This window comes from Talpa occidentalis, unplaced genomic scaffold, assembly GCF_014898055.3.
Source record: "Talpa occidentalis isolate TD23 unplaced genomic scaffold, MPIMG_talOcc4v2.1, whole genome shotgun sequence".
Taxonomy (NCBI): Eukaryota; Metazoa; Chordata; class Mammalia; order Eulipotyphla; family Talpidae; genus Talpa; species Talpa occidentalis.
In genome coordinates, this window is record NW_026555331.1 from 72,382,987 (window position 1) to 72,399,016 (window position 16,030).

At 45.3% G+C, this 16,030-nt stretch overlaps 1 protein-coding gene across 3 annotated transcripts in view; it reads right to left on the minus strand.

The window, feature by feature from the left end:
- The window catches only part of UBE2V2 (ubiquitin conjugating enzyme E2 V2), a 59,010-nt gene extending 53,917 nt beyond the window's left edge, over positions 1–5,093 (minus strand). For 2 of the 3 annotated variants that reach the window (XM_054692275.1, XM_037506782.1), the window contains exon 1: positions 5,034–5,091. In XM_054692275.1, coding sequence (XP_054548250.1) covers positions 5,034–5,049 — 16 coding nt within the window. In that variant the 5' untranslated portion in view covers positions 5,050–5,091. Of the gene's footprint in view, positions 1–5,033 lie in introns of all 3 variants that reach the window. The other variant, XM_054692276.1, reaches the window with a different exon arrangement.
- Positions 5,094–16,030: the final 10,937 nt, after the last annotated feature.

The window sequence follows — 16,030 nt, forward strand, 5'->3', positions numbered from 1 at the left end:
AGGTAAGACTGTGAATAAGAATATCTCACTTCCAAATTCACTCTTGAAGTTCCATCTAACTTAATAGCTCAAATTTACTTCTTAAAAAATAGCTCTTAAAAAGGCAATTATTTCTGAAGCAAACTTTTGAACATTAAATATTATTCTAAGGCCTCTCCGGTGGCGCAGTGGGTTGAGCACAGGGCTGTGAAGCTGTCCGCAGCCTCTGCAGCACCGGTTCAATTTCCAGTCAGCCAGGGAGATACCCACATGGCACGGCAGACCTCCCCTGCCTCACCGGCTGCTCCCCTCAGCAGTGCTTTTCCATCTGTCTGACTGTTCTGCTCCCTGCTCTGTCTCTGGTGAATTCTCTCACCCTCCGGTGCCTCTGGCCTGTACCCCAGTTCTTGTATAAATAAAACTTTAAAAATATATATTATTCTAGTTTCCTTGTTTTATATCCACATCTTAAAAGTTTGAATGAAACAGCTCCCTAAATAATTGCTAAGTGGAAGTTTCCACATATGGCTCCATAACGCATGATTTTCAGTTTGGTTGAAAAAATCAAGTGGGGCCTCCCTGGTGGCTCAGGGGTTAAATAGACACAGCGCTATCAAGCTATAGCCAGCCACTGAAGCACAAGTTCAATCCCCAGATGCCCAGGGAGCAACCCACATGTCACAGCAGACCTCTCCTGTCTCTCCCGCTGCTCCCCGCAGCAGTATATTTCAGTTTATTGATGTAAAGAGCAAAATGGTTGTGAGAAAAGGATGACAATGTCCTCGAGGAAGGATTCACTCTCTCTGGTGAATCCTCTCACCGCCCCCCCATCTCTGGCTTACACCCCAGTTCTTATATGCATAAATAAATAAATCCTAAAAAAATAAAATTTTAAAAATTATTAAAAAAAAAACACAAGTGCCCCAACAGCACAGTTCAAACTTCAGTTACCATAGTATATTAACTATGAGTAACTGCATAAAGTACAAACTTTCCATAAAGTACCCAAATTACTATATAAGTAACTATGTGTGTAAAGTGGCGAATTATATACCACCTTTCAAGTTTCACCATCACAGTTCACTACACATCTTAAATTCACATACAGACAGCAAAGCACATAATTTTATTGACTCCCGGTCTCTAGTGTAAACCCATACGACACACTAGTAAAAAGAAGAGAAGTCAAAAAAGCAAACTAGGCAACAAAGATGAAAGTGCAGGGGAAAAAAGAAACTGGTAACACTGGAATGAAATTTTAAAATATAAGAGTTAAAGAAAAATATCTAATTAAAGGAATACAGGCAACCCAAAATAAGCAGTCATAGGAACTTGATGAAGGTGAGCTTATTCATGTAAAAGAGAAAGTGGTTGTGAGAAAAGGATGACAATGTCCCAGAGGAGGTGAAAAACCTCACAATAAGGTAGCTCTCAGAGATATTTCTTAACACTGAAAGCACAAAAGGATAAAAGTTGGAAGTTGATCGAAACTTAGAAGTATGACAATTCACCAAGCACAGAAATGATGACTGCTCCACATAAAGGCATTGTTCAAAGTGCTCTTGAGAAAATTTTATGAAGAAATTAATGCTCTAGTTCTTACTGCCTAATGTTTAAATTACAGTATACCAAAGTTTTACTGTTTTTTCATTTTCCAATATACCTGTAACCAGAATTTTTAATGTTTTAGCAAATATTTTCAAAGGTCACAGAATGACTTTTCTCACTTAGTAGCTTTGCCCAGTTTCAGTTTGAATTGTCTCTTTTATTGGCCCTTACCACTGTGCAAAGGGAGGACTGCCTGCATGCTAATGATGCTACTTAATCATCTAATCAAATGCAAAGCAAATATTTAAGAATATGTAGGTTCCCAAGTGACCAAGAAAATCTAGTGGGCCAGTTACTAAATTCTCAAGAGGGAAATACAACTCCTCTATTGTTTAGTTCCCAGGTTATATATTAAGATTTATACAGGCAATTCTCTTCTTTACTACTCCCAAGTTCTGCCCATATTCAAGTATCTTTGTTAGAAAATGGAGAAACAAGGAAAATCATATTGCCCAGCCTTTTCATAGAATTGGGAGAGCAAGCTTAAGGGATTCAGTGACACATGCCTAGCAAGGTACAGTAATCAGAGGGAGCAGGGAAACTAAAACACAACTAGCCTATTTCTTATTCCAATAAACACAAGGCTGATTATTTCTGAACAGTTATCAGTTGATTATTTGGTCTTATTTGCTGCTGCAATGGTTTACATACACCTATTATCAAATAAAAAATGTTCAATTTTTTTCTGTGCCTCTTTAAGACATTTTACAATCATGTACCTTCAGAGAGTCCAGCCCCATGATATAACTTAAGTGGTAAGAAATTTTTAATTTTTATGTTGCAATGTACCCTTGCTAGATAGGATGGAATCCTGGGACCAAAAAAAGATTAAGTTAAAAACAAGGAAAATCTGTATACTATGATTTTAGCTGGTAATAAAATATTCTATGCTGTTCATTAATTATGACGAATGTACCATATACTAGCATAAGACATTAATAAGGGAGAACTGATTGTGAGGTATAACTGAACTCTATCTTTACAACTTTCCTGCAAATCTACAACTATTCTAAAATACAAAGTTTATTTTGTTTATAAAGTATTGCACATACTTTAATACTTCAATCAATGCTGTGATCTAATGAAATTTTTTACTTATAGGTACTAAATATATTAATAAATTGTTATTCTGAATTTTTCAAACTATGCTCTGTGAAAATCCTCTGACTCCCAGCGGAGACTTAGCCTCTTAGAAAAGGGGAATTTAGACAGGCATCTCTACAACAGTCCTACCTCTATTTATGAGAAGTGTCTAAGAAACAATGATTCTGCTAGGAAGGGAATTGCGAAAGTCACCCCCTAGCCTAAAAAGTCGGTAAGATTCAAAATTTGAGGAATAGTCCAAATTCATTGTTCCTCATCATGAAAAGAGCACTAGACTGGATTTTAAAAACCTGTAATTTTTATTCTATTATTAACCAACTATGTAAAATCTATTTCTTTAGGCAAGTTTTCTCATGTGCTAAATAAGACCAAATGGCAAAGTATATTACACCTTAAAGGTCATAAGAGAATGGGTAAAGTATATAATTCAATGTATGTAAAAATGATGATTTAGTAAATATCAAAAAATCCTGCCAGGTGTTTTTCTTCTTTTTGGTGTATTAAACGACTATTTTTATCAAGATTATTTTGGCTTAAATAAAAAACCAGTGTACTACAGCCATCCAGTTCATCTAACTTTAAATCTCAAGATGTATCACCTTTATTTCACAAATATACAGGTACTTTTTACCTCCCATGCTACCAGAAAGCAAACAAAAGTATAGCCAACAGAAAGTATAAAGAATTTCAAAACACAGTCCAACGTTTCTGCATTCATCTCTTCCCCAATTCAATTAATATTGTCAATGATGTAAAGCACAAAATATGGATACAAGGAATATGAAATTGACCAGAGCAAAGGTTTCAGCAATAGTTTCAAAATGAACTTTAGTGGTTTAAGAAAACTTTGTAAACTGGCTAAATTATTTTTTAATTATGCTAAGGTATCAAATTTTGTAAGTCTAATAACAGTAAAAATGTAACAATCAGAATGCTCAAATGTAACTAAAATACGGCTTCCAATGTACAATAAATATGCTAACAGTGTATGAGCAACTTCTTTGTAATTTATATTTGTCTTTCAAAAATTACTGACCAACTGTAGTTAACAAAAAAGCGTCTGCCATTAATATCATCTAATCTTTGATCTTTAAAAATATTTTCACACCCTTATTTGCATGTTAGGGAAAACAATGTTTAAATAAACGCAATCCACAAAATAACTATCAAATTAAAATGCATCATTTTATTACTAAAGGTTCAAGAATCTATATAGTTACTAAGCATAACTCTTAAAAAACATATGGTCTCATTCACAAGCACATCCATGTCAAACACAAAGTACCGTTATTAAAGTTTTAACACTAAAATGTCATTTTAAATAACCGCTGCTTTACTGAGGTCTGACCCCAAGTAAACTGAAGTATTTCCCCAACGCTAAAAATCTCTCAAGCTATGACAACTGTACACAACAGACTTATAAGACATAATTTTTCATTAAAATGTATGTAAATTATACCTTAAAAGCACCAATCACAACATAAACTGACGCCTTCCATTTAGCACATTATAGACTTGAAAATTCGTTTTATTATGCAAAGATGTCATGGAATATTAAATCACACTTATATAATCTGGTTTCAATAACGGTTTTTAAAATGAAACATGTTAAAGTAATAAGACAACAATTTTAATTAACATTTTTAAATGGTCAAATTTCTAAAACCTCAGCGGTAATAATTTAAAAGTCTGGGCTCATAGGAAACAAAACATCGTATTCAGTACGAGAAGTAGCTTATCTACAAAACCACTTTTTCTTCAATTAGCTTTCATCTTGCTCTGTGCTTTTACTTTGCTTGCACTGCAGTTTTTCACTTAAATGGAAAAAAAATAACACGTATTCAGTCAGGTAAGAATGGTCATCTCAGTTATTACAAAAAGCAACGGTCCTGAAGTCATTAGTCCTCTCCTCACCCACGACGAGGCGAGTTTAATGCGTGGGAAACCCCACTCGATCCAGGAAGCCCCTATCCCGACGCCTTTGCGACACCCGCCCGTCCCGGGCCTCCTTTCCTCGCTCCCACACCGCACCCCGCCGATCCCTCAGACCCGCGCCCGCCGGACCCTGCCCGGGAGCCGGAGCCACGCCGCCCCCATCCCCGGGGCGCACGGCCGACGCGCGAGCACAACCCGCTGCCCCCAACAGCCTGGCCGGGCCCTCGGCGCCAACGCCGACCCCGCCCGACCCTCCCCGGTCCCGGGCTTCGCTCCGCGGTGAGCCCGGTATCCGAGAAGGCGCACTCCGGCTTCTCCCACACGGTCAGCACCCAGCTGCCAGCAGCAGACGACCGGGCAGAGCTAGGTCGGGATGGGAAAGCCGGCAGTCCGGCCAGGGAACCGACCTGTGGAGACCGCCATCTTCTCCTGCAGCCCGACGCAGCCGCCCGCACGCAGGGCGACGTCCCGCGTCACTTCCGGGAGGCGCCGCCGCCGGCCGGGCGGCTTCCTGGCTGCCGTCTCTTGCTCGCCACCCCGGTGGGCGGGCTGCCGGAGATTCCGGGGTGCAGTGTTCAGTGTAGGCAACTTCCTGAGAAGGAAAATTGAAAGAAATTTGGTTGGAAGGGTGGGTAGACAAAGTTAAGTCAATCGCTATAAGTGTAGAGCAAGTTAAGAAATTACTATTTTAAAAGTTAGATGCAGTGGGGCTGCGCTCTCCGTTAGGACAGCGACCAGAGCTTGGCACGCGTGCGTAGAGCTGTGCCGTGGGGGCGCGTGGGCGCTGGTTTTCAAACACTGGGTAACTTAAACTTTAGATAGGTGGATAGATAAGTGTAACATGGAGGATGTTTTATACTGCCAAAATATTGAATACTCACTCTGGTTAATGAAATAGTGTGCATTTATAGTAAAAACCATAACAGAACATAGGCTTTAAAATTCTCTGATGGAAAATTTAAGAGTTGGCGAAAAATTTAAGAACCCCTAAAAATTAAACCAACTTAATTCATTCAGATTTTCCTTTTGAGACACAGTTGTGAAACATGATTAAAGTATGTCTAATAAAATCTTTTTTTTAAAGTATGTCCAAGTTTTTTCCAAATGTGTGAAATAAAAATTCTAAGTAACTCTAAAGAAACATAAGTGAATCAGGAGGCTATTTTTAACCTTCCACGAAATAGAGAGCCCATACCTTGAGATGCTGTGTTTTCCACTTTTCAGACATTTAGCAAACAACAGATGGGCCTGGCATTTGAAACAATGTATTGGTTGTGTGGCTATGGGCAGTGGAGTTGCTTGTCCCTCCTCCCCAAGGGTTGGAGTCGCTCTTGCTGTCTACCTGCCTGTCTCAGCATTAAAGGTCTGCAACATCAATCAAGGTTCCAAATTCTCTTTCCATTTGTGAAAACTGACAATGAGCCTACCTGGGCTTCCCTGATAGCGCAAGGGTTAAGTGTCAGCACTATGATGCTATCAGCAGTCACTGCCACTTGAGTTCAATCCCTGGCCGGGAAGCTGACCCACATGGTGCAGCAGACCTCTCCTGCCTCGCCTGCTGCTCCCCTCCGCAGTGTATTTTCAGTCAATCTGCCTATTCTGTGTCCTACTCTGTCTCTGGTGAATTCTCTCACCCCCCGCATCTCTGGCCTGTACCCCAGCTCTTGTATGCATAAATAAATAAATCTTTAAAAAAAATATTATGCCAAGAAAAGAGAAATTGCTGCCCTGATGGGGTTTCTTAGTTCTTTCATATTGCATTTATTTACCCATCTCTTACACCTGTCTAAAGTGTTGGGGAAAGACTTTTCTTAATTTTCTGAACTTGGACTGTCAGCTGCTTTTTCTTCCCTGTCAGTCCCAGCTATGCTCTCTACTATGAAGTGAAACACTATGTAACATTCTTCTAAATTTTGTTTCACCCCTAAATTTTGTTTCACCCCTGGTTAGTTTGCAATGAATAAACTAAAACAGAGCTGTGGGATAATGCAATAATGTGGTCTCCTGGAAAAGGGGAGGTTCCAGGGTCCTCCCTGGTGGTGCAAGGGGTTAAGACACAGCACTATGAAGCTGGCCACAGCCACTGCAGCACAAGTTCAATCCCTGGCCAGGGAGGTGACCCACATGGCACAGCAAACCTCTCCTGACTTGGCTACTGCTCCTCTCAGCAGTGTGTTTCAGTCGATCCACCTGTTCTGTTCCCCGCTCTGTCTCTGGTGAATCATCTCAACCCTCCACACCTCTAGCCTGTACCCCAGTTCTTGTATGCATAAATAAATCTTTTTTTAAAATCTGAAAAAAAAAAGGGAGAGGTTCCAGTTTCTCAATCCCACCCAAGGGAGGGTGGAGCTAAGCAGGGAGAAGAAGTTAGAGAGGAGGCAGTGTTACAGAGAAAAAGAGGGAGATAAGGTCATAAATGCGTCCTACTGGTGACCAATGCAAGGAAAGTTACTTTGGGCTGGTCAACCATGGGTGTAACTTGGAAACCACCTTGGGCACCAAGCTGTTACAGAAAAACCTGGGTTGCCTGACTGTGGGTCCTCACCCACACACTTAAAGGGGACTTACTAGGCCTCTCCTGGTGGCACAGCGGTTGAGTGCTGGCTTGCAAAGCTGCCCGCAGCCTCTGCAGCATCAGTTCGATCCCTGGCCACCAGCGAGGGTCCCACATGGTGCGCAGACCTCTCCTGCAACACCCGCTGCTCCCCTCAGCAGTGTATTTCGTCAATCTGCCTGTTCTTCTCTTTCTGGCTCTGGTGAATTCTCTCACCCTCCTGCGCTTCTGCCTGTACCCAGTGCTTGTATAAATAAATAAATAAATAAATAAATAAATAAATAAACAAATAAATAAATAAATAAATCTTTTTAAAAAATGAAGGGGACTTATTAATTCCGCTGACCTGGAATCCCAATGACCCACCAAACTGGTGAAAAACCAAGCACACCGCATGGCCAAGAGGGCGACCCCCGACCACATGACCAGTTAAATGCTCAGACTGAAAACCTAATTGCTTAACTCCACCTCACAAAGGTCCTCCTAACTTTCCCTTTGGTGATCATGGGATTTGTAGCTCCCAGTGTCTTGATAGAGTGGGGGCCTGTATGGAGTTTGCTCAGGACATCCTTTTCCCCTGTAGGGTAAATGGTTTTCAGCTTTTCTGCTCTCCCACCATTGGGATTGCCCTGCATGATGGGGCACATGCAGTTGTTAAATTGCTGCAAATTGTCTTATTTACTTCTGTGGGCCATGGGAGGAGTATTGAGATCATCACCAAGAGAAGCAGAAGCAGGAGAAGAAGCAGGTGAGAGGCAGGAGAGGGAAGGAGAGAGAGGCCAGAGAAGCCCAGAGTGAAGAGTTCCCCAGGGCTTGGAGGCCTCCTGGCCTCCTGGCCCCCCGGCACCTCTGCCTGCCATGTACCTGGTTGCTGCACTACATGTAAAAGCTTAATAAAAGCCTGAGAAATCCACCAAGGGCTCCAAGACTCTCCTTTACCAGTATTCTCAGATCATAGAAAAAAACCTGTACTGTGCCATTCCTGGCACTGCACCCCCTAACAACTGAGCAAGGAAGGAAGAAGGATGGAAAACCAGAAGGAGACCTGGTGGAGGCACATGGAACACAAAGACATGTAAGAAGCTGCACTTGCTTTTTGGTCCTGGACTGGTCGAAACAGATGTGGGTGAGAGGCCTGTGGGGAGGTTAACAATTGCAGATTTGATCTTGATTTTGATTTTGCTCTTTTCCTTCCAGACTTGTCTGGCTGTTTCTGCCCCTTTTCTATGGGTCCCCACTGGAAAGTGCTTTATTCTTGTGGCAGGCTTCGGGCCTCAGAGGCTTTGCTTTGGGCCAACCCTCTTTGGCTGGGCATTAAAAGATTTATTTATTTATGCATACAAGAACTGGGGTACAGGCCAGAGATGCAGGGGGTGAGAGGATTCACCAGAGACAGAGTGGGGAGCAGAACAGGCATACTGACTGAAATACACCGCTGAGAGGAGTAGTGGGCGAGTCAGGAGAGGTCTGCTGCGTGATGTGTGTTGCTCCCAGGCAGGCCGGGGATTGAACTTGTGCTGCAGAGGCTTCAGATTGCTTCACAGTGCAGTGCTTAACCCCTTGTGCCACCAGAAAGGCCCTCCCTTCTCTTTGCTGCATGTTAATTGTATTAAAGTTCCTTTCCATTAAAGGTCTTAAATGTTTTGTCTTGATGTGGGGGATGGCAGAAACTATTTAGAGTGGGCAGGTTTGAGGGTTCCGGGGTGCCCCTCTCCTAGCCCTGTAACAATATCACATGAAAAGGGCCTCCCTGGTGGCACAAGGGGTTAAGACACAGGCCTGTGAAGCAATCGCAGCCACTGCAGCACGAGTTTGATCCCCGACCGGGGAGGTGGCCCACATGGCGCAGCAGACTTCTCCTGACTTGCCCTCTGCTCCCCTTAGCAGTGTATTTCAGTCAATCTGTTAGGGCGAAAGGATGTCCTGAGCAGAGTCCATACAGGCTTTGTGGACTCCACCCCCACTCCATCAAGACACTGGGAACTACAAATCCCGTGATCACCAAAGGGAATTTTGCGAGGACCTGAAGAGGGAGTTAAGCAGCTATGTTCTCTGTTTGAGTATTTAACCAGCCATGTGGCCGGGGGTCTCTCTCTTGACCTGATGGTGCATGGCTTTTCGCCAGCTTGGTGGGTCATTGGCATTCCAGGTCAGCAGAATGAGTAGGACGCATATACGAACTTTTCTCTTTTTTCTCCCTGAGTTATTCATTTCCTCATTTCCCCTTTCCTTGTAAATAAACCTTTTATCAATCTTTAGTGTATGTCTGCAGTTTAGCATTAATAAGTCCCCTTTAAGTGCACGGGTGAGGACCCACAGTCAGGCAACCTGTTTTATATCAGGGTTGCTCTGTAACAATCCGCCAGTTCTCTTCCCCACTCTGTCTCTAGTGAATCTTCTCGCACACACACCCTGCCCCCTCACCTCTGGCCTGTACCCCAGTTCCTATATGCATAAGTGAATAAATCATTTTAAAAAATAATATGTGAAAAGACTGGATACATCTTGATAACCAATAAATAATAATCACCACTGTGTGGAGGGGAAATGATTTATTCTCAGAAGTAAAAAAAAAAAAATGAAGATTAACAAGGAAGAAGAGAAAGAGTGCCAGCCTGTTGCTTTTTCACTCCACCTCAGCATGTAGGATTGAGTTTATATAGTGTTGAGACTGGGGTAGGGATTACTCAAGAAAAGGAGGCATTATATTAGAAACAAGCTCAGGACAGAAAGAATTCCTTTTGGGTCATGTATTAATTTCTAGTCAGGATAACATGCATGCTATAAATTTATTACCTCTTGGGATGAGATCACAAAACCAGAAATAGGAGATGGGGGTAGAATGGTTAACATAGTTGTTAAACCAACTATAGAAATTGTAGGGGTAGGAATGTCCACGGAGCAGGTTTTCTATGATCCTATGCAGACGGGGTAAAGGAGGAGTCAGAGTCCTGGAGTCCTCAGTGGCTTTTGCAGGCTTTTATTGGGATTTACCAGGTACATGGCAGGCAGGGGTGCTGGGGGGCTGGGAGGCAAGTCTTCACTCTATCTGGGCTCTCCAGCCTTCTCTCTGCTTCTGCTCTCTCGTGGTTCTGCTTCTGCTTCTCTGTTTCTCAGCTTCTACTGCTTCTCTTCTCTTGGCTTCTGCTGGTGTCCCCGCGACACCGCCCTTAAAAGCCCAGTCTAAGCCCAGGTGAATCCCATCTACCTATGCCCACACCCTATTCCAGGTGCCCGCCATCAGGCATGCATTCAGGACCTCAGGGTTCCGTCATCTATCCTAATGGTGGGAGGGCAGAAAAGCCTGATATTTTTTACCTTACCCTACAGAAATGAAAATCCTTAGGCTCAGACTGCTATATAAAAAGCAGACTGCTATAGAAAGTATCTGGAGGCACAGAATAGAGGTGGGGATATGGAGACTGAGGGTCATTATAGAGAATCACCTGTCCTTAACAAAGCAACCTGATCACACCCTAAAATAATTAGCAATAGATAACAATTCCAAAAAGGAATGAACTTCCCCAAAATTAGAACACTATATCAGTACCGTTTCTGCACTGGCAAAATGCAGCTTTCCTGCCCACGTGTGACTGTGCAGGCATTTCTTTTCATAAACCTTTTCCCTTTGTAAAGCAGCAGCAGTAACTCTCCACCCACCTTTGTCTATTCAAGTGTCTCTTGTATTTTCCTTTTAGTTGCCAGTGGGCTGGATTCTTGTGTTGCGGAGATTGAGGAATAATCACCAAACACGGACTGAAGGTTAGCAAGCTCAGGTTTATTGTAAGAAAGACTCCTGACAGCAGGAGGGGTTCTAAGGGAGGAGACCATTACTGAGGGGGTAGGCTCCCTTTTTATAGGCACTCTTGGGGACTCCACTGCTCCAAAGAGCTCTCTCAGAGGCTTTTTTCTGCTTTGGGGTACTTTTCCACTCCCTACTTTGCCTCATTGCCCCCCTCTGTCACCCAGAGGTGTGAAACCACCACAAGCTGTTATTTCCCACACCTCTCTTGTGGCTGCCAGCTCATGCCTGCCAGCCTTGTGGTTATCAGCCTTTGCCCACTAGCCCCCTGCTCCTTCAAGTCCCCCCTAAGAAGCAAGACTCGAACTGCAATGCCGGGTGGCAGGGGTGTCGAGATCTTTCTGGCTACTTCTGCTGAGTGGGGTAGATGTGGGGCCCAATCATTTTGGTCGGTCTAGGGGCTCTCTGTAGATGGGGAATGTTGGAGAGGCCGGGAACAGGGCCATATGTAGCTTAATAGCCTGGAGACTGCGGGAGACAAGAAGTGAGGAGATTCACTATGCAAGGTCCAAACAGGAGAAGAATATGGGTCCTAGCAGCAGTAGCAGCCAGAATTTGAACCCCAGAAGGATGTTGTTTAGGTCTGGGATCCGGGAGGTACACTGACTGTCGGCTTGTTCCCATAACCACAATGCATTTTAGAGAATCTGATCAGTCCATCACTCTACCTGGTAGGAGATGTTGATAAAGAAACAGCAAGAGGTGTTAAGGGCTGCACACATCCCACCCTGGTGGACCAGCAAGTAGTCTAGAGCCAAATGATTGTCTAGAGTCAGCAGAGATCCCGAAAGTTTTCCCCAGTATACAGAGCTACCTCAGAGAAAGTATGTGACATTAGACAGCTTTTTGGCATTTTATACTACCCTGATGGAGAGTCCAGTGATAGGAGCCACTAATGCAGAAATCCCCACAACAATTAAAGTGATGGGTTCCCTCTTTGCCCACTGGGTCTCTCTCTGAGTTCAAGTTGAGGGTGGTAATGGCTGTGTAACAGGGTGTGGTTGAGGAAAAGAAGGGTCCAATTGGAGGGAGATACTTGAGCTATTGTAGTTACTTTACACCTCAGAAAGGGGGAATCATTGCATTCCAGTGAGTCTGGACTCCTGCAGCCTTCCCACAAACAAGAAGCGCTCTGGGTCCCATAGCAAAGAGGCTTTGAAGGAAGAGTTAGCTGGGGAGAACAACGAGAAGTTTCCCAAGAGTATCTCATTAGGAGTTACCAAAGAGGTCAGAGGGTGGGATTTTGGTGTTGGGCGAGTGTGGTACCAGTCAGAAAACTTATTCCATTTGGTCAAATTCATGCATAGGTGTAGGGTAAAGAAAATGTCAGGCTTTTCTGCCCTTCCGCCATCAGGATAGATGATGGATCCTTGTCCTGAATGCATGCCTGATGGCGGGCACCTGGAATAGGGTGTGGGCATAGGTAGATGGGATTCAGCTGAGCTAAGACTGTGCTTTTAAGGGCGGCGTCACGGGGGGACGCCAGCGGCACCAGTAGCAGCAGTAAAAGCCAAAGCCGAAGCTGAAAGAAAAGCTGAGAAGCAGCAGAACCAACGCCAGAGAGCCCAAATAGAGTGAAGACTTCCTGGGGTCTGGGAGGCCTGCTAGCCTCCCAGCCCCCCAGCCAGCACCCCTGCCTGCCATATGCCTGGTGAACCCCAAATAAAAAACCTGCAAAACTACTGAGGACTCTGACTCCTCCTTTACCCGGTCTGTATGGGATCAGAAAACCTGCACTGTATCCAGTCCTGACCTTACAATTGGCGTAAGTTGGCAGGATCCATGCAGATGGGTATTGGAGCCCTCCGAAGAAACTGGAGAGACTAAGGAGAACAGACTGTGTGTTTACCTGTGATGACGCTGGAGGCGCCATGGCGGTATAGAAGGTGGACAACTTCCACAAGCTACAGGATGAGACCTGGCGTGAAGGAGACGCCTGAAAGGACCAGCCAACAACACCGGATAGGACCAGCCAATGACCCCCGAGGCAGCAGGCCGTTGCTGAAGCAGGGAGAGGCCAATGGACTTGAACTGATGGACTGATGGACTGACATTCCTGCCAGAAGGCGGAAGACCTTGCAGGTTGATATGTTTTGGGACCCTGGGGGTGGAACAGTTTTGTTTGTAAACCCCAGGAGATGGGAATCTGGGGGTGGCCAGTGGGCCTAGATGGCCAAAAGCAGCCTGTTGTGCCCAGCAGCCAGGTGGAGGAGAAAAGCCAACTAAGAAAGCAAAAGCTGGTACTGATGCTAAGTTGAGAAGCCCTGAGTGGCTGTTAAGCAGCCTGGGTATGCTGAAGCCCTGTGAGTCTCGTAAAATCACCTGTGGGGGATGCCCTGCTCATTCTTGAGTGAGGGTGAGGAGCTGAGGAACCTGTCCTTGGGGGACGGGTGGGGAACGTGGCTTGGGGTGGAGCCCAAGCCACATGTAGAGTTTGGATCCCCGACCCATGTGCTTGTGCAGTGGGTTGGTTTGAGAGCAGGGGTCTGTGAGTCGCATTGGTGGCCATGAAGGCCGAGTGTTGGAGCGACTGCAGACAGAAACCCTGAGGGTTGGCGATTACCCCCAACAGAATAAAATTGCCAATCCCAGAGCTAGTGCATCCTGGGGGTGGATGCTGTGTGTGCCTTGTAGCCGAGACTACAGCCAGAGAAGGCCAGGAAGCCTGACGGCTCCTGGTGTGATATAGTAGATGCCGTGAGTGATTCCCCTCCCTCGTATGAGCAGTGCCTTCGGCAGCAGATTTGGTGGCTCATCTGCTGGTACCAATAATTGTCTTTTGCGCTAGGTTGGTGCCCTGCCTGGACTTATTTGTGTTCTATTGTATTTTGTTATATTGTATTTTGTTATATTTGATGTATTTGCTTTTGTGGGCCATGGCTGCATTGTTTGTTTGCTTAGAAAATTGTATATATATGTATAGACTGTATGGCAGAAAACCCTGAGGGGGTGGACTGTAGGGTAAAGAAAATGTCAGGCTTTTCTGCCCTTCCGCCATCAGGATAGACGATGGATCCTTGTCCTGAATGCATGCCTGATGGCGGGCACCTGGAATAGGGTGTGGGCATAGGTAGATGGGATTCAGCTGAGCTAAGACTGTGCTTTTAAGGGCGGCGTCACGGGGGGACGCCAGCGGCACCAGTAGCAGCAGTAAAAGCCAAAGCCGAAGCTGAAAGAAAAGCTGAGAAGCAGCAGAACCAACGCCAGAGAGCCCAAATAGAGTGAAGACTTGCCAGCACCCCTGCCTGCCATATGCCTGGTGAACCCCAAATAAAAAACCTGCAAAACTACTGAGGACTCTGACTCCTCCTTTACCCGGTCTGCATGGGATCAGAAAACCTGCACTGTATCCAGTCCTGACCTTACAATAGGTTGCCTGGGTTTGCAACTATGAGGTCCTGATTGCAAGGGAAAGAAGGCTCTTTGTACCGGGTAACCTGGGTGGGTGTCAGTGGAACACCAGAGGAACACCAAAGGAACTGGAGGAATCTTGTGTGAAACTCTGGCTCCTGTGGCCAGATTGTATGAGACAGTGACACCAAGGGATTGTCTGCCCCACGGGGTTTCTTTTCAAAGACCAGGTGTTGGGTAAAGAAAATGTCAGGCTTTTCTGCCCTTCCGCCATCAGGATAGATGATGGATCCTTGTCCTGAATGCATGCCTGATGGCGGGCACCTGGAATAGGGTGTGGGCATAGGTAGATGGGATTCAGCTGAGCTAAGACTGTGCTTTTAAGGGCGGCGTCTCAGGGACGCCAGCGGCAGCAGCAGGAGCAGCAGTAGAAGCAGAAAGAGAAGCTGAGAAGCAGCAGAACGAACGCTAGAGAGCCCAGATAGAGTGAAGACTTGCTGGGGGCTGGGAGGCCTGCCAGCCCCCCAGCCAGCACCCCTGCCTGCCATATGCCTGGTGAACCCCAAATAAAAAACCTGCAAAACTACTGAGGACTCTGACTCCTCCTATACCCGGTCTGCATGGGATCAGAAAACCTGCACTGTGCCCAGTTCCTGCCTTTACACGAGGATTTCACCTTCTTGGATTGACCAGAACCAGAGTTTGAACCAAGGAATGCAGTTAGCCATGGATGACTGCTGGAGGCACACCCAACAGTTGGGAGGTGGCTCCATGGAAGGAATTATTTTAACTACTGAGCTGGGAGTGTTTCAGAAATTCTCAGGGAGTTGAGGTGGCTTTAAGCCTCGGTCAGGAAAAGTTATACACAGGATTGGCATCTAAGCAGCAGTCCCCAAGCTAAGCACTGAGCAGGGTCAGAAGTTAGGGACAGAGCTAACCCCTCACAAAAACCCAGAAATGCAAGCCCCACTGCTACTTCCCACGGGTGGATCTCACTCATCAGATGCTTTGTCTTCTCAGGGTGACATTTAGAGGGTTCTCAGGATTTTGGGAGGCACCAAAATCCTGTGCCATATCGTCCTATCACCTGGGATTGAACCCTCTGGTCTCCACTGTTTAGCATGGGTGTAGTGAATCCACCAGTCAACCTTTGCCACCCTCAGCGCTGTAGGAAAAGTCAGAATAACCTTGAAGGGTTCCTCCCACTTGCGAACCAGAGAGGGCTGGTTGGAGATAATTGATTTGATGAGAACCTGGTAACTTGGCTTGAAGGGTGAAGGGGGTAGGGGGTCTCCCAGGTTGGAGGAAGCTCGAATGAGATCCTGAAACTTGTTCAAATGAGTGATATGTAACAGCAGTTCCGAAGCCTTGGAGTATAGTTCCAGGGCAAATAGGACTTTTGGCCAGGGCAGATGGGTCTCCTGGGTTAACTTTCTAAGATTTCTCTTTAAGAGACCATTTATGCACTCTACCATCCCCAAGGATTGGGATTCCAAGCTCAGTGGAGGTGAAGCTGTATTCCCAGGGCCTGTGAAACTGCCTGGGTGACTTCAGCCTTAAAGGCAAGACCATTATCACTCTGTAAAGAGTGTGGCAAACTGAATCCGGGAATGATCTCCTGAAGCAAGGTGCGAGCCACCACCAGGATTCTCTCTCCCTTGCAGGGGTATGCTTCTACCTACCCAATGAAGGATCAA